This window comes from Pagrus pagrus (genome assembly GCF_965226575.1).
Source record: "Pagrus pagrus genome assembly, chromosome: 15".
Taxonomy (NCBI): domain Eukaryota; kingdom Metazoa; phylum Chordata; class Actinopteri; order Spariformes; family Sparidae; genus Pagrus; species Pagrus pagrus.
Genome location: NC_140199.1, coordinates 27,377,393 through 27,402,035, shown reverse-complemented (window position 1 = coordinate 27,402,035; position 24,643 = coordinate 27,377,393). Strand labels below are relative to the sequence as shown.

The 24,643-nt window shown below is 40.6% G+C and overlaps 1 protein-coding gene across 2 annotated transcripts in view; it reads right to left on the bottom strand.

Annotated features, from left to right (window-relative positions):
* Positions 1-18,954, bottom strand: part of LOC311270700 (rap1 GTPase-GDP dissociation stimulator 1) — a 29,705-nt gene extending 10,751 nt beyond the window's left edge. For both annotated transcript variants that reach the window (XM_084375786.1, XM_084375787.1), the window contains exons 1-7: positions 18,674-18,954; positions 9,732-9,836; positions 8,782-8,904; positions 7,950-8,075; positions 7,624-7,752; positions 6,678-6,803; positions 6,006-6,149 (exon numbers count right to left, since the gene is read on the bottom strand). In XM_084375786.1, coding sequence (XP_084231912.1) covers positions 6,006-6,149; positions 6,678-6,803; positions 7,624-7,752; positions 7,950-8,075; positions 8,782-8,904; positions 9,732-9,836; positions 18,674-18,686 — 766 coding nt within the window. In that variant the 5' untranslated portion in view covers positions 18,687-18,954. The remainder of the gene's footprint in view (positions 1-6,005; positions 6,150-6,677; positions 6,804-7,623; positions 7,753-7,949; positions 8,076-8,781; positions 8,905-9,731; positions 9,837-18,673) is intronic.
* Between the last annotated feature and the right edge of the window lie 5,689 nt (positions 18,955-24,643).

Genomic DNA, 24,643 nt, shown 5'->3' with positions numbered 1-24,643 from the left:
TGTGCTGTCGGTAAAAATACTATTTGAGTATGTGGGATCCCTAATTAACAGTTATTTTTTAGTCTTAGCATGGCAGGCAGAGTGACACTTCGCACAGGAAGTCAGTCAATTAGGGCAACTTTGGATCTTTGTACCATTTTGCTTCTTAACAATACATGACAGTACGAGAGGTGTTTGCTTTTGGCCCATGGCCTGCCATTAAGTTTTCGTTGTGGCCCTCAAGGGAAATAGTTTGGGCACCCCTGATCTAGATGTATAAGGCTGACATAGTCATTATACTGTAAATAGCCTTCTGGTCTGCTTTGTTGTGTCATGGTTAGCTCCTGGCCTGTCTGCCTTTCTGGACTCTATTTAATTCTGTGCCTTTTTTAAGATGACAGTTAGTTAGTAAACAACACATTCATGGGGCACAGAGACAACCGTCATCACTCTCTGCACATTCAGTTTGGATTGCAGGGCAAACTCTTTAACTGCAAAGAAAGTGGCGGTGGAAGATGGCGGCGCCCAGCTGCCAGACTACAAACCAAACAAACTTTTCTCTTCAGACTTAAAACCTTTTTTTTCCTTTATTATTTTTCTTCATCTTTTCACCCCTTTTCACTTCAAACTATAACACCTGGAACAATACATCGACGAGTACTTCAACAGAATGTGCACCATGAACAAGGACAATACAACTAACATGAAACTGGGCAAAGCTAACTCCACTCCCAGCAACAACAGATTCCAGCTGGTTTCACTCTCCAGCTCAGGTACACCAACACCATCTACATCACCAAAACCCCCACTTTTGGGGAACAGGAATGGACCTTGGACTCAGTGATCAATACCAACAACAAATCATGCCAAGACGCAAACAGCAACTCTCAATTTGGTAACAGATGATGACAGAAGGAAGAAAAACAGTAACTCTGTGGACAAACTATACATACATGGGTAGCTGTACAGAAACAGGGACATAACCCCTGACGCACACTCGCACACACACACATCAACATTAATTTCAGACTTATATTATTGCTTTTAAAATGTAATCTCTCAATTTGTAATGTGGAAGTCCGTGGAATTGGTTCTCAGCCAAAGAAAATAAAAAAATACTGAATCACCTGGCAAAACTACAAGAAGACAGCAAGAAACACTATACAAAACACAATAAATTGAAATCATCACAATTCAATAAAATACTCTTAGCTCATTCCAAAACAAAGAGGGGTTTTTATCATTAGAGCTGCAAGAGCACGGCCGGCTCTTGGCATAGGCCATATAGGCGGTGGCCTAGAGCGCCACATGCTGGAGAGGCACTGCGATGCGCATCTCAGGTCAGAGAGAGAGAAAGAGACCAAGTGACAGGCCCGACTGCTGCAGAATTTAGAAACGGAGAAGAGTTCCAATAAAGAGGTATGTCGTCTTTTATATCATATATATAAAATACCATGTTGTATAAAGACATTTCATTTGTACTAGCTAGCTAAATTGAAATGAAGCAAAACTAGCTAATAATGCTAAATAATGAAGCTATGTTAGCTGCTAAGGATGTTTATGAAGCATCTAAAATGTTAAGCCTGTTAAATTATTTGGCTGACTGTTGCTGTCTGCTTAACTGCTGCTGCTGTTTAGTGTTCCTCCTCCTACCTACAGTATTAGACTGAAATCCGCTCACCAATATGGACAAATAATTACCCATATTGTTGGGCATGTGTAACTGTTTAATTGTAGTGCAACCTCTTTTATTTTACTAATGCATAATCACAAGTAGGTAACAATTTGTGATGTTGAACCACTGGAGCTAGTAGCAGGCTGCAGGCTGCAGCAGTTGTTTGTCCTTCTGTCTGCTGCAGCTACATGTTTTTGCTTGTAATACTGTACATACAGTAATACTCAGGCTAATCTACTCTTTAGCTGTCCAGATGCACTCAGGACATTTTTGCAGAAGCCTCGAGCAGCTGCTGGAGAAGGGCCCTCTAATCTGCCATCTACACCACTCTCTGAAGCATGTCAATTCAGAAAATTATTTGTGGTCTCTGATACACTGCTATGTTGTTATCATTTGAATATTTGTTGTTGTACCAGGACCCGATGGCTTCCCTGCTGAGTTCTATAAACACTTCTGGTACAATTCAGCCCCACTCTTCAACACAACCACAATCTCACTCCTACATAACCTAACAAAGATCTGACGCTACCATCAAGGTATCGCCCCATTTCTTTCCTCAATTTAGACATAAAATTCATCACTGGGATGGGGTGTGGGTGGGTGAAAGTGAATACGGTGAAGTACAGCCCATGCATTTTAAAATCCTCTTTACTGTACACATACTGATCACAATGTCATCCACCGTGCTCAATAACAGCAAAATCCTGCCCTGTCTCAACTCAAGCATGAAGTCGAACCTAATCAAATCATGTAAATGAGATATATTAACAATATAAATCATCATGTTATAATGTGAAAGTTATCACGTTTTTACAATAAAGTTTTCACATTACAACATGATAGTGTTTTTATTGTGTGGTAGCAATAAGCTTCCATATTAATGCAACTGTTGGCTTTAGTCTTTATAATAACATATTTTCACAGTCTTATATTGCATTAGTTTTATGACAAACTGTGACTTGGAAAATCACAAAAATCACACGTGTAGTTCATGGCACAATTCAAACGGGATCGATAAATGATTTGTCGTTCTCCATTCACTACCATACAAAGTTTTTCTGAATTAAGGTCCCATCAAGAAAACCGGAAGGGGCATTACAAGTTACAAGTATATAAGATACTTGATAGAATTCACTTTACCACTTTTGGGGTTTTTTTCAAATAGTGCTGCAGGAGGAAGAGTATTTACAGCCGTTCCTCTGACCACTATACGATTCAAGCAAGTCATCAGTGAAAGACAAACCTTCAAGCAGGTATTCCTGTTGTAATGGTAATGCAAATGTCTGCCATGCTGGGCTGATGTGCCAAGTCAAACCAGAGCCAGGCTGACAAAATGTAATGGAAAAACACCAACCTATGTGTGCTTAGCAGCCTGCATGTGGTCAAACCAAAGCAGTGGCGCAACTTAACAGAGCTCATAATAACCCTGTTTAATGTGACACCAATCAGGCTTCAACCGATCGTGGCAACTCGAGGTGTGGACACGCTAGGCTGTCACCGAGCAAAGCTCTTCTCATCCAGCCAGCAGTGCAGTATACTACTGCCAGCTGTAGCTCCAGCGAGCAGAGAATGTGCACGGCATTATGAGGGAGTGCCTCAGTACATGGACATCAAGCACAAGGAGAAAAACTTAATTATACGAAGTCGGAGTTTAAAATCTTTTATTTGTTGTCCCACATTACACTCAACTGTATACTTGCATGCTCAAATACAAAGGATGATTTGAATGTGTTTTGATATTCAGGGCCACGCGATGCTATATGTATATCCCAGGAAACAACTGAACGTATTGGGAACGTTCCACAGGTTGCCTGAAGGGGTAGGGGAATGTTCCCTGGACCCCCTAAGAGGTCGATCCCTGACCGTAATTTTGGAAAGTTTTCTTAATGTTTCGCAAACATTGTCTTTCTACCATGTCATTTTCAAAGAAAAACAAATCTTAATTATTAAAAAAAAAATATTAGACCGTATTTCATTCAGAAAAACAGAACTTTCAGTTTTTGTTTTTATCGTATTCCCAAAGTCATGGCAGGATGTGTAATTGCAGCTAACTTGCATCTTTATATCCAAATATCAGCTGTCCTTCCTGGATTATGTATCAGTTTTGTCTGTTTGATCAGTAACAGTAACTGTCTATGAAGGGGGTTATAGCTAATTTATGTTTAATTTAATACTTACATATCTAACACATCCGACAACTACCATAATACGTTTTTTTCCCACAACCATCAGATGAATAATTTTCCATCTGTTTGTGGTCCCTTTTCATGGACTGAAGGAAGTTGGCGCCCACGCCAAAATAGTGACGTCACAGTTACCCAAACCCAGCCTGTGAAGGTCTAACAGTTAGGTCAGTGTTTCATCCATTCATTTGTTTGTTTTTTTGTTAATAATTGGATGTTTATATCATAACAATATAGTTTACAGAGACAATAAGTACCAATATAAGGAAGCAGTATCAGTTCAAATGTGAATGGTATTCAACCCTAGTTAGAGGGCAGAACATGTATGATAAAGAAGTAAATTCTCTTATAGGACAATTTATTCAGTATTTCCCTGATGTAAATTGCTGTAGATATGTTACATATTGTATGCACAGCAATTGGACAAGCCACCAAATGTTTTCCTGTTTTTTTACTAGAAGAAGAAGGGCCATGCAAGCAAGAAAAAGATATTGCCCCCTAACAACTGGAGCTTCTGTGGTACCACCTTTTGCCACCTTTTCCTCCTTCTGTGGCCCTTTTCAGACCTTGTATTAACATGCCTCCTGAGTGATCCAATCACAAGGAGACAGCTGTAAGCACAGGTGTGAACACCCCCAAGATGCATAGAGGACACATTTGAGATACAATCACTTAAACTACATTCAAAGATGGTCTGGGATGCATGTGATCACATTCTTTTAGCATTGTGTACAGAAATGTGTCCTGGGCCACATTGAAGGACTGCCTACTCAACTGACATCCTCCATGGAACAACAAGAAGAAGCCACAACAACAAGCAGGATGGATTACACACTGACAGATTTCCATGTGATTCACTGTTATGTAAGTTACAGGTTGGGTCTCTCTTAACCTGCCGATGTTAGCAGCAGACATTTTTGAACACAGTGTCTGTTTCAACCACTGAACTAGTGACCACAGTATCCCCAGACTCCCTGACAGATCACGTGATTTTAGGAGTTGTTGCATGAGGAGAAACTTGAACTGTGAAGCGGCTTTGAGAGCTTTTCACAATACTATATGAGAGCATTTTACTAGTGTGTGCGAGAGCTTTTCAGTTGTGTGTGTAAGTGTTACAGTTTCAATTATTTGTGTGAGAGTGTTTAAGTTGTGTGTGTAAAAGCATTTCACCTGTATGTGTGTGTGGTTTTCAGTTGTGTATGTAAATTAGTTCGGTTTCATATGAGTATGTGAGCGGTTATTCTCAGTATGTCACTAACGGCCCCTCATATTCACGTGTTCAAGCTAATGGAACATTTAAGTTGGCTCTACTCTCAATGATGAAATATAAATGTGTGGGCACAACGCAGAAGAGAGAAACTGAAACTAATCCCTTCGTATCGATCCAATTGACACTAGAATCGATCTTATAAAGGCTTATGAAATATCGGTAGTATCAATATTTTGGGATCAATCTGCCCACCTCTGATTTAGATTAGGGCAGAAAGCAGGAACTGTAGTTTTGAAGCATGATATACTGTTTGCATATATTATCAAACGCATTATCAAATGTATATCACACTTGTCATCCTACTGCGCTGTGCGCTGTCAATTTATCCCTAAAAATTGATTCAATAATTTGAAAGCCATACTCCTGCTGCTTTGAAAAGAGCCATGTGGCGTTGTGGCTGTGGTAGGATCAGTAACAGAGCACCAGCAGACCTGGGACCAGCTGACCACCTGCGTCTTAACGGAATGTGCATGATGGCACAAGGTAACAAATAAATGTAGCAGCACTAGTAGCAGCATTGTTTCCAAATGTAGAGATTTTTCTAAAAAATTGTACTCAGTAAGAGAAATCTACGCTGCATTAAAACTACTCCAAAAAGTACAATTTACTCAATAAAGTTACTTGAGTAAGTATAACAGAGTAAATGTTACTCATTACCACTCATCACTGCTCTAAACCCAGTTGGGCTGGTCTCATCCCAGGGGTCTGGAGGCGACCCTAGGATGGACTAATAAGTGAAGGAAGTGGGTAAAAAAAGTTGAAACAGCACAACATTTAAATCTAAATTCATTGTGTAATCACTGTATTGTGGTGTATTTACTTGTCTTAGTGTCTTTATTCTGTCTGACACAGAGTCGATGGTCTACACAGAAATGCTTTTTGCAGTTGCATCACTCACCTCCTAAAAGCAGGGACACTATGAGGTTGGAGGCGATTTTGATGCTGCAGAGGTCGTGGGGGTCAGAACCTCCCTGTAGACCCCGAATCATCTCTGATAAAGCCTCAGGGACTCCTGACTCTGCAAACTGCAGCTTCAGTGTATCTGGTGGCACAACACAACCAGGCAAGATTTACTTTTTAAAGATTTATTTCACCATCATTATCATCATTATGTTCATATCATACTATGTTCATGGACTGTGAGTTACTTTCATCTGGTCAATGCTTTAGAGTTCCAGCTGTCCAGACTAAAAGGACTAAATCTGCCTTCGTCATGATGTTATTAGGCTGGTCTACAAACAGATGTCTTCCTCTGTCATCCTAAAGGAAGATTTTGTGTCTGTTCTGTTGTCTGGGCTTTACTGCCTGATTGACCATTGATTCTATTCTTGTTTTTTAATGTAGTTTACCACAACCACAGAGTTAAAAAAAAAAAATGGTTGACTACCTCAGTATACTCACTAGGTAAATAACTGGTGGTTGATCATAAAGCCTGACTATCTTAATCTAAATATGAGAGGTTTAAAACAGATCTAAGCTGAAATATCAAGTCATGCTTGATGAAACCAAAATTTCATCAATAAGTCTTCCCTCTCCCAGACTCCTTGATGAAACATCATGCAGGTCTTACCACTCTCGCCCAGTGAGCCCAGTATTTCCAGAATGACATGCCGACGTTCTGCATCAGGCGCCCGTTTCAGCTGAAACGTCAACACATCTGCCACGCCCTGCTCTGCCAGGGCATCCCGCGCAGAATCTGAAAACACAGGGCTCTATAACTATAGACAGTTTTGACTGTAACTAACTATCCTGACCACCAGTTTAAGTCAGTACATTTGACTCTACAGCCAATTAAACACCACAGCTTTTTGAAATGGTTGATTTCCTGCTTTCTTCTGGAAAACAGTTTTTTCTCAGGGCAAATACCACTACAGATTATTGGTAATCAAGGATATGATAACTGATTTCTGGAACCCATTTATATTTGCAGTAAAATAAAAATCTTTCAAAATCTAGAATCTAGATGGAATGTAACTAACTACAATTTACACAGGTAGTGTACTTAAGATACTTGATTATTTCCATTTTCTGTTACTTTACACTTCCACTGTATGTATATTTGATAAAATTACTAACTAGTTACTTTGTAGATTCAGATTATTCAGTTTTGATAGGTGATTACCTGTGACATGTAACTAATCAGAATGTGTTTTGGACAGGACGTTGTGTGAGACCACGGACTACAAACGGAGAGAGGATGCTGCATCAAAGCCAAAGTAGCACATTTGAAAATTGATTTATTTTATTGGAAATCGAACACAAAACATAGGAGTATCCATAATATGAAAAATGCTGCATATCGCCCTGATATAATGTCAGCAATCTAGAGTCTGTGTTTTATATGACTGGTGCTGGAAACCCAGGAGAGCATATGGAAAATATATAAATGCCACTCAGAGATGAGTAAGAAGTAAGAGGGCTCCTGTGGCTGTGAAGATAGTTTTGCAATACTGAGAAGATGTCATTCAAATCACAGCTGTATAAAACAAATATAATAATACAAATAAAATAATTACCCATGTCAGCCAGGTTACAGAGGGCCAGCAGGCAGACGTTGACCAGCGGGTCATTCTCTGGATACTCCCTTATTATGCTTACCAGTCTGGGGATCACACCATTCTGGACTAACTGGTCCTGTTGGTATGCTGTGTGGGAGGTCAGACAAAAAGTGATGAAGGATAAAGTGACAGAAATGAACACAGTTTTATTATTATTCATCAATTTCATTTTGAAATCCATCACTCTTCATAGCCTTCAAAAGAATGCAGGCTCTGCCTCATAAGCACACTGTTCGTCATCAGTGAACCCTGCTGACTGAGCCAGCGCTGTCAGAACAACTCACAGTTGTCAAAGCAGATGCGTCCGATGGCCCTGCCAGTATTCAGCAGCATCTCCTCGTTATTGCTGTTCAGATGGGGAACCAGCACCTTCACCAGGCCTGCCTCAATGCACGGCTCCCTAACTGATGCTACAAAACACACACAGGAGGAAATTTCCTTCTTAACCTCTGTCCAACCTGTGACCACACCCAGATACTGTGGCAGACAGCAATGCATGGTGAATGCAACACAAAGACCAAGTCTGACTGACTCGTTTCTTTTTTACAAACAAAAATACAAGCTATCAGAATAATTCTACATATAATGGCTTTTTAGTCATTTGAAAAATGAAAAAAATCCCCACTATGCTGGGAAAATATTCTATGCGCTGATTACATACATTCAACATTTTTCTTTAATTTAGTCTGAATGTGACTTCTCAAAAACTTCTCAATGTGTGAAATTAGCACCATGAACCTTGTGAAAAGCCATGGGGCAAAGAAACAAGTATGTTGTCCTCAAAGTCCTCAAGAAAGAGGAAATTTAAACATTTGTAATTCCATTTCAAATGGGCAAACTCCATCTGTTGATAAAGACCATGTCATATGAGATGAGGCTTTAGCCCAGCCATCTAAAGGAACATTTGTCAACAATGACAACAATAGGCAACAATATAATTGTATTTATTATTTGTGGCTGAAATATTGTAAACATAGAACATCACAAGTCACAAGTCACAATTTATTTATAAAGCACATTTAAAACAACCTCAGTTGACCAAAGTGCTGTACAATTGCAAAAGCACAACAAAGTTAATCACAAAAACAATAAACAACAACATAAGCAGTATCCTACCTTCCCGTGCCATCTCTGCCACCACCAGAGCCACCTGGCAGCTCAGGCTGCTTTTACACCGTAAGGCCTGAGCCAGTGTGGGTAGAATACCGCTCCTGGCAATCTCAACAGCAGCATCTTTCTCTATCGACACACAAATCCATTTGTTCAGAATTAAAACAATGGCAGGATATTCAGTCAAAGCATATACTAGAAATACAGTATGTAAAGTTACTTTTGGATAATAGTTTCTAGTTTGCACAGTAAAGTCTTGCCACCATCAGACTTTCACTTGGACTTGACAGTCCAACAGGCAATAGGTCCAACCCTTACACTTAGTAATCAGTGTAAGGGTTTTCCACACAAAATCAAGGGTAATATAAAGCACTCTTTGGCCATGCACCTTGTTACATATATGAGATGGCAATCTTACAAATGCCCACATGCCTGAAAAGCAAGTTTCTTTTAAAAGTCAAACTGCCAATGTCAGACCTGCAACATTTCTGTAAGGCTATACCAGTACAGTGCTAAAGCATGTGAGCAAGAATGAAGAGAAAGTCATGTCTTGTCATTCTGAACTCTGCTTGGGTGTCTTCGGACTGTGTATTCTATCTAGGGAATGAAGACATTGATGTAAAAAATCATTGGGGAATCTACTGTGCAGGGTAGATCAGACAATCTTCAATACAATACATCACTTCATATCAGTATTTTCTGCTAGCACTGTAGTTAAGTGTAACTGTTATGAATACAAATATTACAGAACATTTATTTTACAGAATCCTTTGTTTGAGCGCCAAAAGACATAATTTTAACAAGTAGATGAAGCCAGCAATGTTACAAAGGTATTCTGTATCCTAAAAAAGATGGAAGGTAGGTATGTGTGTGTGTGTGTGTGTGTGTGTGTGTGTGTGTGTGTGTGTGTGTGTGTGTGTGTGTGCGTGCGTGTTTAGGCGCGTTACATGACTTACTCTTTTCCAGCAGAGCAGCCAGCACTGTGTCCAAATGAGGCTTGAGCTCCTCCTCAATCAGCTCTGTACTTACACTGATAGCCTTTAGTGCCTCACTCAGGGAGTCTGCAACGCACAAACAAACATGCATCACCACAAACACCAACAACAACAAAAGTTAAGAATATGCCAGCTTCAAAAGTCCTACTTATCCCACCTGAATAACCATGTTAATAAAAATCAAATATTAGTTGAATCAAAAATATCCGAAAATAAATTGTAATAGGAGGAGGGGCAATAAATGGAGGTAGCATGAGGGCATCAGCAGAGCGACATTGAGAAGTTCCAGGTTATGATGATGGGACGTTAGTAGGCAGCTGATAGCCACACAGCTGTGAATTGGCATTGTGAAGCGTAAATGAAACAGCTGATGCCTATCAGATATTGCAAGAGCAACTTTACTGCTCCAATTAGACTAATGCTATGCTCAATGAGGGGTAAAAGAACTACTGTAAGCTAACTCAGCTTGGACCTCCGGCTATTTCTCTACGTAGCCCACTGCCTGGTCACAGGAAAATGGATGGAATAAGATTCAGACTAACTCAATAAGAGGAAATCAGAGACTGTTGGGCCCATATCTTTACAAAGACCAGGCTCCATCACAACATTACATATCAAGGGCAGACTGTTTTCCTGAGGCAGACCTGTGTTTATATCAGTGATATATCAGTGATGCTCCAACACAGCTAAAGTGGATTGACATGTTTTCCATATGTCAAATCTTTAGATGTTTGCCATGTGTTAGCACACCTGGTAGAGCATGCAGTCTTCAGCAGTGGCCTGGGTTTGATTACAAAAGTGTGTGAGGGGCCCAATAGCCATATGAACAAATAACCAGATGGTATTTTTATTGTAGCTGGATCATGTTTATACAAGTATTCCTGGCAGCTACAAAGATCTTCTCCATCTTCATTTTGGTCTATCAGACTACATTTTCCTGCTTTTCCTGCACTCTTAATCCATGCTGATTAAAAGGGTCAAACCATCCGTAAAAACCTGTGCTGACAGACGACACTACAGAAGCTCTACATGACTGTTTTGACTGCATAGACTGGCTCATGTTCAGAGAAGCTGCCACCCATGCAAACCACACCAATTTTGAGGAATATGCGACATCCGTGACATCATACATACATCAATATTATTCACTAGCCAGAAAGCCTGGGTGAAAGAGGATAGATGGCTCAATTCAGAATTAAACAAGCTGCCTTTTGGTCAGGTAACAAGGAAGCATACAACACCACCAGAGCAAAACTGAGACATCAATATCAACTGGAGAGAGAACTCAACACTAACCACACCAAAGATATGTGGCAGGTGTTCCAGACCATCACAGGCTACAAAAACAGGAGTGCCATGTGTGAGGCCACAGTGCAAGATGAGCATTTTATGTTCACTTTGATCTCCTCTGACTCCAGAAGACTGGCCACTGTGACTATCCACAGAGGATACTAGGGAACATCCTGTTCACCCTGCTGCCATCTGGCAAGTAATACAGAGGTGTAAACTGCCGTACCACCAGACTACAGAGCAGTTTCTTTCCTCAGTCTGTTGGACTACTCAATTCATCCTCCGCACTCCACAATAACGATTAATTTTTGTGACCTATTATTAATCCATTCATATAATTTCTGCTTTGTGAGTAGTATAAAGTGACCATAACTTGCGCTTCATTTCACAAGACTGTACTGCTAAATAAATGAATGTTTTTTTATTGTAATTTGGTCAGACAAAATGTTAACAGCAACTAGACCTGGAGCAAGAGTCAATCACTGTGTGTCAGGTTGAAATACAAAATTGTGATTTTTTTTCCACCAATATCCATCCATCCATCCATCCATCCATCCATCCATCCATCCATTTATTTCCTCCCTGTCCACCAAAGTTTTCCAGCTCCTTCTGTGGAATCTCAAAACATTATATGTCAAGAAAGCTGTGATGGTATGGTAGGTGAGCAAAAAGTGGATTGACTTATTTTAGTTTAGACTTACCATTGTCTACTTTCTCCACTGTGCAACTGGGCCATGTGGGCACATATAAATATCAGAACTCTGTATCTATTTAACAGTAAAAGTTTCAGCTTTAAGACCAGAGCAAAAACAACTGCACAGGAGATCCAAAAGGGTTATATGTAATACACAAGTTGAAGCTAGCATTGTAACATGTCTTGTTTGTTGTTTAATAGCTGGTATCTATCTAATACATTACCCTAGAATAAATGTTTGAGCATAGCGGGCAATTAAGGAAAATTATTCCACATTTAATGGTTATACTTATAGTGAAATGTAGCAAGAAACAGCAACAGTAGCCTAAAACAAGATATCTGAGCAAAGGTCACCTATAAATTAAAACCATGCAGACATCAGTGCATACAAGCTTACTGACCATGATTGAGTCAAAATAGTTTGAAAATAGCCCTGTCTCAACACTGTAGGATGGTCCAACACTTGGTGGTCAGTCAAGGGGAAAAGGTCTTTATAGCTACAGGAAAGGACTTCTTCTTTTATTTCTTACCTTTTTAATTTATATTGTTAATTTTTGGCTATTGTTATTGTTTTTTGTAAATATTCTGTCCTTTGGCTTCTGTGGCAAACACATTTCCCCGTTGTGGGACAATAAAGGAATACTGATTCTGATTCTGACTGAATCTATGAAATTTTGTGTGGATACTGATAGTCCCAATGATCCTTAAGAGTTTCCTCCTGAGAAACACATTACTCCAGTCAATACCATCCTAATGTTTACTGTGACCCCTTGACCTTTCCCCTAGTGACATCAGGCCATGAAATCACTTTTATATAGGAAATATCAAAATCTAAGGGGCAGATTGACATGAAATGTATATAACAAAAAGTTATGCCCCTCAAAGGAGCATTCCTCACTATAATCTCTACCATGAAATTTGATGGGCCCAATAATGCTGCAAAGTGATTTAACTCTTCTGATTTTTATTAACCCACAGACCTTTACCTGTGTCTAATGTCACCTTTATGAATAAATGTTTTATTTATAACCCTGCTGGTGACATCTTGATGGGTTACACACTTATGTAATATGGTTGCTGGATGCATTCATTTAAATATGATTAAAATCAAACAAATGTATCCAGGAATTACATTTATATTGCACAATTCTTCACCTTACTCTCTATATCCAGTGCCAACATTCAGCGACACTTCAGGAAACAGTGTCCCCATTATGTCACAAGACAGACATTGATAATTGATAACAACAAACACAGAATTGAACGACTTTTGTTACTTGTTTTTTAAATGAAAGGTCACTGAGAAATATTGCACCCAGGTCTCTGGCTGCAGGGTTGATATTTGTAGACAGTGAGCCAAAATGTTACATGTACAAATACAATGTATTGTCTACATGTACACAAAAATAATGATTTCAGTTTTGTTTTTGTAAAGCTGGAGAAAGTTTTGAAGAAAATTATAATTCAGCAAAGGGTATAAAATCCAGAGGTTGGATACTAGGGCTAGGTTTCTTGAGAAGTGTGTGTACTACTATTATATTTCATATATTATACAAGGTACAACGTACAGTAAATGTATTGTCATTTCATGCACCTCTCGGGTTTCAAAAACAAAACTAGGTTTGAGTCCTTCTTACTACATTCACGAAAAAAACAAAATTCTATTCTATATCTATTTTACAAAATGTGTGGAGAATGAAGTGAGGAGTCTCACAGCCTGAAGAATGAAGCTGCTCTGTAGTCTGGTTGTATGGCAGAAGATACGTTTTTTATGTTTTTCCATATGGCAGCAGGGTGAACCGACTGTGGCTGGGTTGAGTGTTGTCTTTTAGTATATTTTGGGCTCTGTGCAGACATCTCACTTCACCCATATCACTGAAGCTCTGTATATGGGTAACAAAGATGTTTTGGGCAGTTTTAATCACCTGCTGCAGAGCCTTTCTGTCCTGGGCCATGCACAAACCATGCTAGTTGGTTTCCAAGAGGGGTGTTACCTCTGTGATGGTAATTCTGAGGAACCACTGATGTAGCCAGGTGTATGTGTCTTTGCCTCCTTTTTATAAATCTAGATTGTTCTCTGTGCAGCACTCTGCAAGAATTTGGATTTCCTCTTGGTATGAGTTCTCATCATTGTATGTAATGTGGCAGATGATGGTGGTGTCATCCGCATACTTAACAGTATAGGTCCCCTTGATGTCTGGGAGTACAACCGTGGCTGCAGAGTGTGAACAGGAGGGGGCTGAGCAAACAGCCCTGGGGGGCTCCGGTGTTTTGCGCTATTGTAGAGGAGATGTGACTGCCAATCCAAACTCTCTGGGGTCTGCTTGTGAGGAAGTCCAATATCCAGTTGCAGAGTGTGGTAGTCAAGCCCAGAGTGTTTTCCAATCAGCTTCATGGGCGACAATGTATACAATTCTGAGCTGAAATCAACAAACAGCATTCTGACGTAGCAGTTCTTATTCTCCAGGTGTGTGAAGACTGAGTGAAGGGCAGTAGATATGGCATCCACTGTGGATCTGTTGGTTCTGAAAGCATACTGGCAGGGATGTTGTGTTTGATGTGCTGGAGAACCAGTCTCTCTCAACACAGCACAGGGCGGTAGTCATTAAGACTAGACACAGCAGACTTTTTCTTTTTTTAACATAATATATTAATATTGATGGCTGTCTTGAGGCAGGAAAGGACAGTCTCCCGTGAGAGCAAGATATTTGAAATGTCATTAATGACATCAGCTAGCTGATTGGCACACATTTTTACAATACGGACAGTTATTCCTCTGTCCTCTGGAGTAGACTTTACAGCTGACTCTTTGTTGAGGAGATCAAAGCGAGCATAGAATGTATTCAGCTCATCCGGCAACATGGCCACATATGATTGGGGCTCTCCTGCTGTTGTAGCCTGTGACGTTTGAATCGCTTGCCACATATCTGTAGTGCTGTTGGTTTTAAGGTCTCACTACAGTTGTCTCCTTGATGCCAGCTTTGATATCAGTTTTCAGTCTTGCTCTGATGGTGTTGTTTGCTTCCTTGTTACCTGACCAAAAGGCAGCTTTTTGGCTCTGGACAATTTGCTGGCAGACATAACATCTAAAGGACATGATGAATGCTTTAAAGTGCTCAGTGAAAGGGACTCAAAATGATGGAGCAAAGCAGAGGGAATGAAGCACACTTGACTTTGATGCATAAGTTTGCCTCTGTCACAGACAGTTTGCTTTTTCCTTAACAGTAGATGTTAAATGTTTAAATTGAATCAATACATCAGCCGTGAATTATTTGGCATTACGATGATCCTCCCCTAACCATAACCAAACCCTAGCTGCCATGTGCAGAAATAGAAAAAGAGCTGTAGATAAATTTAATGTGGGGTTTTGTAGAATTGTCCAATATCAATGATGCTGACATGAGTATTTCCTTGGAGCTACATAAACAAATAGGCATACAATACAATGCATTACACATAAACACAAAAACACACGCACACAAACGCACACACACACACACAGAAGAGACCTGCAGATGGTAATCACCTCAGCTAATCCCTTGTAAGTCGAATGAAAATAGCCTGAGCGGAGGGGGCTATCAGACTGATAGCCGGCTTGTTACGTCAGGATCTAACCCCCATGTCCTGTGTGTGTGTATGTGTGTGTGTGTGTGTGTGTGAGAGAGAGAGAGAGAGAAAGAGAGAGCATGTGCATGTGTCCATGTGCTTCCATGTTTGTTTGACAAGAAAGCAGGTGAATAATTCACTAATCAGTCCCACAGAGAGCTGCAAGGGAGTCGCCAGGCACCTTATTACAGATGCTTCAACAACCCTGCATGTGCACTTACATTAACTTACATATATGCATCATCATTATCATCATTTAAAGCTGTACATTTAGGATGCTGTCTTTATGCCTCAGAGTAGCAACTGAATAACTGGTTGGTGGGGTGTCTTCAGCCTACATGACAGTCACTGGCCACTGAATAGTTTCCATCCCTCCACTCTTGAGCCAAACAGTATACTCTGACTGCCTTGTGAGACAAACAGCAAAATGTTCCTGAGAGTGTGACATTGAGTAGTGGTGCAACCCTGCACTTTACACCCAAAAAAGCTGAAAATATCGAATGGCTACTTTACATTTAAGGCAATGCAAAAAAGAGGGAGTTGAGCCAATGCTTAACTATTTGAAAAGAGAAAGACTGATATCTTCGGGATTTGTCTCTCCCCTTCCCAACATTAAACAATTTCTCAGATAGAAAAATGTGTTAATTAGTTATCACTATGTAGATAGGTTGCTATGTGGTTGAGGTTGACATTTTTACAGCAGTGACAGTTATATGTTGAAAAACCCCATTAATCTAACATTGCATCAGGGTCAACATTGAAATACGAACATTTAATCAATATTGCCTCGATGTGCCTACAGCCAACTGTGTAGCCAAAATATTTTAAATTCAATGAAGACAGGAGAAAACCCATTATAGAAGATTGTTTGACATTTATTTTAAATAAATGGCTTCTCCAATATGATGCATGCTAACTAATTTTAGATAACAGATAAAACTAAATAATTGATATGGATGTACATGGAAAGAGGAGGTAGTCAATCCATCACCAGAAGAAAATGCCTTGCTGTCTTTACAAGTTGTCTAGCATTGTAAATGCTCATTGCATCCACTATGGTAATGTGATTATATTTGGTGTTACAAATTATGTCAACTAGCATTATACTATTGTTACCTAGAATAACAATAGACTCCATTAATTATCTGGATAAAGCGACTGATCCAGGAATTTTTTCTCACCTTCTTTAACAGCGAGATTTTTGTTCATTTCTCAAGGAATAATGCATGGATCTTGATTAAAAAAATCACATTTAGGTGGTTAGTATCTATGTGCGAGTACAATCTTGGCAGAGGTATATGTCCTATTGTGTGCCATTCTAGCTGTAATCTTACATACCACCTTTGTTGGTTGTCCTAATATATGCTTGTTTGTTTTTTTATACTCAGTTAGAAGTAGAAAAAAATAAGTGCTGGTACTACTGGATACTGGACTGATTACACTTTATGCAAACCTGAGAGGTATATTTGGGGATCGATGAATGTCTTTCAAAAGAAAAAAGGAAAAGAGGAAAGTCAGTCATCCTTTCAGTGAGATGGAAACCCTGTTAGAGTTCCTACATAGCTTGCGCCTGACATGAGCTGTGTCCAAATTCAGGGGCTGCATCCTTCGAAGGACCTGGCCTTTGCGGCCTCCGAAGGCGAGTTCTTCGGAGAGACCTTCGAAGGCCGCGTCAACTGTTGTTCAATTGGACGGTCTAGCCTTCAGAGTATTTCCTGGTTGCGTCACCAGATGTTCCCGCCCTTACCCTTACGTCCCGATTTCTGCTGCCCAGGACCGCAAAAGAGAGTTGACTGAATGGATTTTATGGTTTTCTGAACGTCTAATATTTTGAAAGTGAAGGCTTTTAAGGCTTTACTTCCAACGGCATAATGCTAATTTATGCCTTATGCTAATGCATGAAAGTTAAAATTTGGAGTTTCCAAGTCCCCTGAAGTTTAACATATCTGGCGTTGGATGTTCAAATGGGTAAAAACCAAGTATAAACCCAATACTTACATTTAAATGTCAAGTCTGCGCCATTTGATGTCGCCATTTCTCTTGCTTTCCCTCTTCTTTTTCGGGACTGAGCAGCGGCGCGCAAAGAATCTAGGGATAGGGGAGGCCGCGAAGGATAGTAGCGCTGTGTCCTCCGAAAAGAGGGAAAAGAAGGCTGCATTTGTGGGCTGCATTTGAAGGAGCCTTCGAATTTGGACAGCCTTCGCGCGGCATTGTGATGTAATTGGCCTTCAAATGCGCCCTTCCAAGGATGCAGCCCCAGAATTTGGACACAGCTTTAGTTAATAATGGTAAGTAAAATTCCAATGGTTGTGCTTGCCACGACAACTTTTTGCTGTGTCAGGGAAAGCGTTGTGTCCTGCACAGTGCATTTGCCCTGTGACTGCCATGAACCCAGTGGCAAGCATGTGAGAAAAATAAATGTGAATGACAAGCTGTATGTTGACCATCAAAAAATTTAACCGATTTCTTGTTTTGAACACTGACTAAACTGTTGCTGCCTTTTAAGATTTTAAAAATGCAAAAAAAAAAAAAATGACACAGAATGTGTATACAAGATCATCTTAGTTCACACACATCATTAAAGTAAAGTTCTCATATTTATCAACTACACAAAGACATTGCAGCTGACCCCCAGCATCCACTGGAGAGAGAGGCAGAGACATAGAGGACAGTTGGAAGAAAGGAACAATGTCAGATGAAAAGAGATAAATAAAATGAGGCTATTGCATTGCTAGTCACCCTCTATAAGTAGTAAGCTCATTGTTTAATTTGTAAGATATGCTGTGATAATGTATTTCACTACTTGATCTGTAAGTATAGTTTAATAAACATTTAAACATTATGCACACTATACTTTTTGGAAATGTTCATTAGAAAAAAATAAATGACATTTTTAAATTGCCAAAATGATTAATAAAATAAATTAATGTATACAAAAAAACAATTTATTATGTTGTACTTAATTACTGTAACATTGTTTCAAAATATCAAAATCACCGAAAATTCAATCACAGCCACCCTTTTGGATAAAGGATGAATCACTAGCCTATCAGTATAGTAACAGTGTTGAAAAACGGACGTTTAAAAAATTAAACCCGAGGAGTATCTATCTATCTATCTATCTATCTATCTATCTAATGCTCTTATACACACATTCACACACGTTCACATTCCCTGACGTGTGATGCCTAATCACACAACAACAGCTGGTATTATACAGTACATTGTCGCTCATATAAACACACATCTCTCTCTCACACACACACACGCACACACATGCACAGAAGGGGATGTTAGATTTGCAGGTACTCACCAGTGTCTGTCATGGCTGCTGGTAGGCAGGCTCTCTGCTGCCTGCCTCACTGCCTCTGCCTGTGTGTGCGTGTGTGTGTGTGTGTGTGTGTGTGTGTGTGTGTGTGTGAAAATGTGTGTGCGTGTGTGGCTAGCAGAGGAGCTACCCTCCCTTCTTAAGGTCAGGTGTACCCCAACTTTGTCTCTCACTCCTTCTGTTTCTCTCTACTCCTTGCTCTCGCTCCTTCAATCCCATTATCCAGCTCTCCCTGCCTCCTTCTCTCTCTATATATAAGTCTCTCCCTCCACCCTTCCTGCTCTGCACTCACTGCGCCTGCGCTCACATCCTGCTCATTTGTTCCTTTCCCAACTCAGTCTCTCTCTCTGACTCTCTGTCTCTCTCTCTTCACAAATTAAAATAAGCTTTATTGTGCAAATCTCAAATGTACAAAAGAACATGGTAACAAATAAAAAATGAATTATTTCAAATGTTTATTTAAATATAATAACCATGAATCATGGCGCACAAATTAAATATTTAACTGGGTGGCAAATATTTCCTGCTCTTTTTTTAAGAAACCTCATTTTAAATGATTGGGGCAAACTGGTTGGGGGAATATGACAAACTTAAACTTAAACTTAAACTTTATTTATTTATATAGCACCTTTCGTACATATAAAATGCAATACAAAGTGCTTTACAAGTTAAAAGACCCGACCCCCCCACCCCACACACATACACACACATAAACAAATGCACACACACACACGCAAGCACACACATACGCACAAAAAACACGCACCTACTCACTCACTTCAGCATGCACACACAGCCGCAAACATACACTCGTTAAGATATGATATGATATGGCTGGGCACTAAGGATCCAAGTGAGGAAAGCATCGTTGGGGAGCCATCCACGCCGGGAAGTCATGTAGATGGCCACAAGGGGGCACCGCCACAGGAACCACCCAACCAGGATAGACAGAGGAGCCCACACCACGGCTGTGGAGATGGCCGCGGTGCAGTCCCACCCCATCCACCCAGGCCAGGACAGCCCCCAGGGCAGCACCCCCGTAGGCAGATCAGATTACTCCCAGCGTTGAGGGCCCCCTGTAAGGAAAACACTGGAGCTAGAAGATAAGAAGAAAACAGGATAAAATCAACATTAAAAGAAGTTAAAAGTAGTTAAGAATATTAAGAGGAAGACTAAAAGAAGAAAGCTTAAAGATACCATTCTTAAAACTATATCATAAAAGTTCCAAAAAAAATAACCTAAGATCTGAGTAAAACACCATAAATGACTAGTTAAAAGTTTAGAAGAATGATAAAAAGAGATCAATTAAAAGCCAAGTTAAAAAGGTGTGTCTTAAGCCTGCTTTTAAAAACGTCAACAGTCTCTGCAGCCCTGAGGCTCTCCGGCAGGCCATTCCACAGACGTGGGCCGTAGTACTTAAAGGATGCCTCACCGTGGGCTTTTGTCCGAACACTTGGGATGACTAAAAGGTTGAAGCCGGACCTCAAGGAGGACCTCAGGGTCCGCGAGGGTTGGTAATGTAAAAGCAAGTCAGATAGATAAGAAGGCCCAAGACCGTTAAGACACTTAAAGACTAATAAAAGAACCTTAAAATCGATCCTGAAACGCACGGGGAGCCAATGCAGTGATTTTAAAACAGGTGTAATGTGCTCCTGCCTTCTGGTCCTCGTCAGCACACGTGCGGCTGAATTTTGAAGTAGCTGGAGTTTGGAAGTGCTCTTTATGGGAAGACCAGAAAGCAGGACATTGCAGTAATCTATGCGACATGAGATAAAAGCATGCATCAGCACTTCCGTGTTTGACCGAGAGAGAAACGGGCGGATTCTGGCTATGTTCTTAAGATGATAAAACCCTATCTTTGTAGTATTTTTAATATGAGTAATAAAATCGAGCTCAGAATCAAAAATGATGCCCAGGTTCTTGACACATTGTGAAGGTTTAAAGTCTTGTAGTTTTGGTAAAAGTTTCTCTCTCTTGGCTTCAGGACCAATAATTAAAACTTCTGTTTTGTCCCGGTTGAGCTGCAGGAAATTCTCTGCCATCCATGATTTTATATCTAAAATGCAGTTAAGAAGAATGTCAACTGGCCTCGTGTCTTTAGGAGACACGGCGATATAGAGCTGTGTGTCATCAGCATAACTATGAAAATTTACGCCGTGTCTCCTGATGACATCGCCAAGCGGAAGCATATAAAGATTAAAAAGTATTGGGCCTAAAAGCGAGCCTTGGGGCACCCCACAGTTTATTTCATAGGTTTTTGAGAATCATGCATCCATACTTACAAAAAATTGTCGGTCATTAAGGTAGGAGTTGAACCAGTTTAAAACAGTACCAGAGAGGCCCACCAGGTTTTTCAGTCTGTTTATCAAGGTGTGGTGATCTATTGTATCAAAGGCAGCGCTAAGATCCAGTAGCACCAGGACTGAAAGTTTCTGTGAGTCCATGTTACACCTGATGTCATTAAGAATTTTCAACAGGGCTGTCTCGGTGCTGTGGTTCGTCCTGAAACCCGACTGATACTTCTCTAAAATATTGTTTCTATTTAAAAATTCATTGAGTTGACTAAAAACCAGTTTTTCTAAAATTTTGCTTAAAAAAGGTAAGTTGGATACAGGTCTGTAGTTGTTAAGAGTGTTGGGATCTAAGTTACTCTTCTTCAGAAAGGGCCTCACTACTGCTGTTTTGAAGGCAGCAGGGAAGACACCAGTCTGGAGAGAGCAATTCACAATGCTTAACAACTCCTCCTCAAAAAATCCATAAAATGTTTTAAAAAGTGATTTGGGAATGGGATCTAAAAGGCAGGTTGTTGGGTTAACTTGGGAGAAAACTCTACCAAGCATCCCTGCATCAACCAGGACAAAACGCTCCAGTGTTTCCTCAGGTAAAAAGAACTGTTCAGAAGTGTCACACACAAGAAGGGGGTCCATGTAAGTGATTTACTTAAAGATGTCATTTGTAAGAAATAGTGAGGAAACGTCACTCCCCTTCCACTGGGCCACAATGGCACTTTTTTTCAGGAAAATGTTTGGTAGTGAATGGAGACAAATATTTTTTTTATTCCTCTTGAATTGTGCCAGTAATTACACATATGATATTTGTCAATTTTTCATCTTGAGAAAGTTGCAGTCTGTCATAAAACTAATGAAATATGAGTGTGAAAATATGTTATTAGAAAGACTACCCAGCCAACAGTTTTGTAAGTCGTTCAACACTCATTGAAACCCATAACTAAAACTTTATAGAACCACTACCTTGTATTAGCGATAAGATGCTTGAATAATATTCAGTTGTCATGGTTAAGTTCATGTTAATGAGGTAAACGTGAATTTAATAAGAAGTTAGAATGCATAAATAATTTACAGGTAAATGTGTGCCTTTAAAATAAAATGTAAATTTCATGGCTTGTTATGTATGTTAAAAACCTAAAAAAGTAATTATTGTAACGTTTGAGAAAGAATGACCTTGAAGAGTAATATTTCTGGTTCACCTGTCTGTGAAGAGGAAGAGAAGAAGGGAGCGCTTCTGCGAGAGAACAATGGTGTAGAGAAAGAGTCGAGAGATAGACTGAGAATAGTTACAGACTGCTGCATTTATCGTGTTATTTTCCTATTACCACGCAATCATGCAAGTGAGTTTGGGACTGTTTGCTGCAGACAGAGTGTGTGTTTTTTCGCTACAACGTGAGCTACCTGAGTTAGCTTAGCTGTCGCCATCATGGAAGAGACATCGCCTGCATTTCTCCTCTGTGTGGATGTCGGAGCCAAGCGGACCTGCGGATCTGTGGAGCTTCAGCCGACGTTGTGGGGCTGTGCCAGTTGCTGGGGACGGACTTTCCATGCTGTTTGGTGAGGCTGTGAATCCTGCTGCTCAACACGGTTGTGCTGCTTCAGATAGAGAAACATGAGAGGGATTTTCCTGCGGTAGGAGTTGCTACCATTGAACCATACAGAAGTATTATTGTCTTATTCCTTTATGAGCTCCAACTTTAAAGCACGCAAACGATTCCTGTTATTTCTTTCAATTCGGAAACAATACCATTTAGTTTTGGGGGGTTAGGGTTATATATCACACCAAATAAAAACTGAAGAAAGAAACAAGTGATAAATTAAAAACACAATATAAATAAGGCATTGCACAAACATATTAAAGAATATTGTCACTATCCTGTGCTGAGGTACAGGGGACAGGAGCACCTGATGCTGTGTCACTGGGGGTGATGATGAAATATTTGAAAAGTGCATCTGAAGAGAGAAGAGAAGTATATGTGACCACTGGGTGTTACATTATAATAAAAAAAACACAGAAAAACTCCACTCTATGGCCAGAATTTGAAGGTCGCTCCAAAGCAATAGCGGGCAGGTTAACCCTAGTTCTACCCTAACCCTAATTTTTATGGGACCTCGCAGTGCTGGGAAACTCCAGGTGATGCAAGACCCAGACCCATGCAAACCATCAGAACAGTGTTGTATAAAATGGCCCCAAGCTAACAAGGAGAAGGTGTGGCTCCAGTTTTACAAGGATGCAGATTGTATCTTGGAAGCAACAGCTAAGGGGGAAGCTGATCAATGCCTCCAAACGATGACCACCATCATCATCATCCTTGCATCTGAGAGATTTGGGCTGGGGGAGAGAGAGCAGCAAAGCTTCTCTAAACCAAGAACAGAAGGGCGAGTAAGATCCACCAGCTCAGGCAGGAGCTAAAGAGCTTGAGTCAGCAGTTCAAAGAGGCAAGGGAGGCGTAGAGGGGTCCTCTTATTGAGTTGTGCAGCATTCTATTAAGAGACTCACAACCTTGAGGAAAGCACAGGAGGTGGCGAAAGGAGAGGGCCAGGAAGTGCACTACCTTTGTGGCCAGTGGCCAGCTCACCTGCTCCAGAGCTGAGATCCACTGCTACCTCAGAGACACCTTCAGTGATAAATCCAGGGAGCAAGACCTAGGCCAGTGTAAGTCCCTGATTAAGCCATCTGAACACTGGATTTTGATCCAGGTCCAGGAAGTAGGCAAGAGCAAGGTCAGTAAGTGGGGTACCTTAAAGAATGTCTAAAGTTGCCCAAGGTTAATTCACAGGCTCTGGAGGATCCTGAAGGTGATCTGGAGAAGGGGCAAGGTAGCCCATCAGTGGAGGTATAGGGATGGGGTGTGGATTCCGAAGGAGGAAGATTTGAATAACATCAATCAGTTTAGAACCATCTTGCTCTTCAGTGTTGAGGGGAAGATATTTTTCAGCATTTTGCCAGGCATCTGAAAGACTACCTCCAACATAGAAACCGTGGTCCCGACCTCGTCCTGAACAACTACAACAGCTTCAGTCTGAGAGTCTCTGTTGGGTCTACAACCTCAGAGTGGCACAAGCTTGAGAAGGGAATAATCACTGGATGTACTACTTCAGTGATCCTCTTTGCGCTCGCCATTAAAATGCTGGTAAAGTCTGCTGAGGTTCAGTGCAGAGGGCCCCTCACTAAGTCTGGTGTGAGACAACCACCCATTAGGACCTTCATGACCTGACAGTGACAACAACATCTGTCCCACGGAGCAGGTGGATTCTGAGGGGCCTTGAAGAGCTGATCACCTGGGCTCGCATGAGCTTCAAGCTGTTGAAATCTAGATCCCTGTTGCAGGAAAAAAAGGAAAGCCCATCATCAAGTTCAAGGTGCTGCAATACAGAAAGTCCTGTGACCCAAAAGAGGCTCAGGTGGGAATCAAATCAAATCAAATCAAATTTTATTTGTATAGCCCAAATTCACAAATCACAGTTTGCCTCAGAGGGCTTTACAGTCTGTACAGAAACGACACCCTCTGTCCTTCGACCCTCGATTCGAGTGAGGAAAAACTTGCCCCCAAAAAAAGCCCTTTTAACAGGGAAAAAAAATGCGGAAGAAACCTCAGGAAGAGCCACAGAGGAGGGATCCCTCTCCCAGGACGGACAGACGTACAATAGATGTCGCATGTACAGA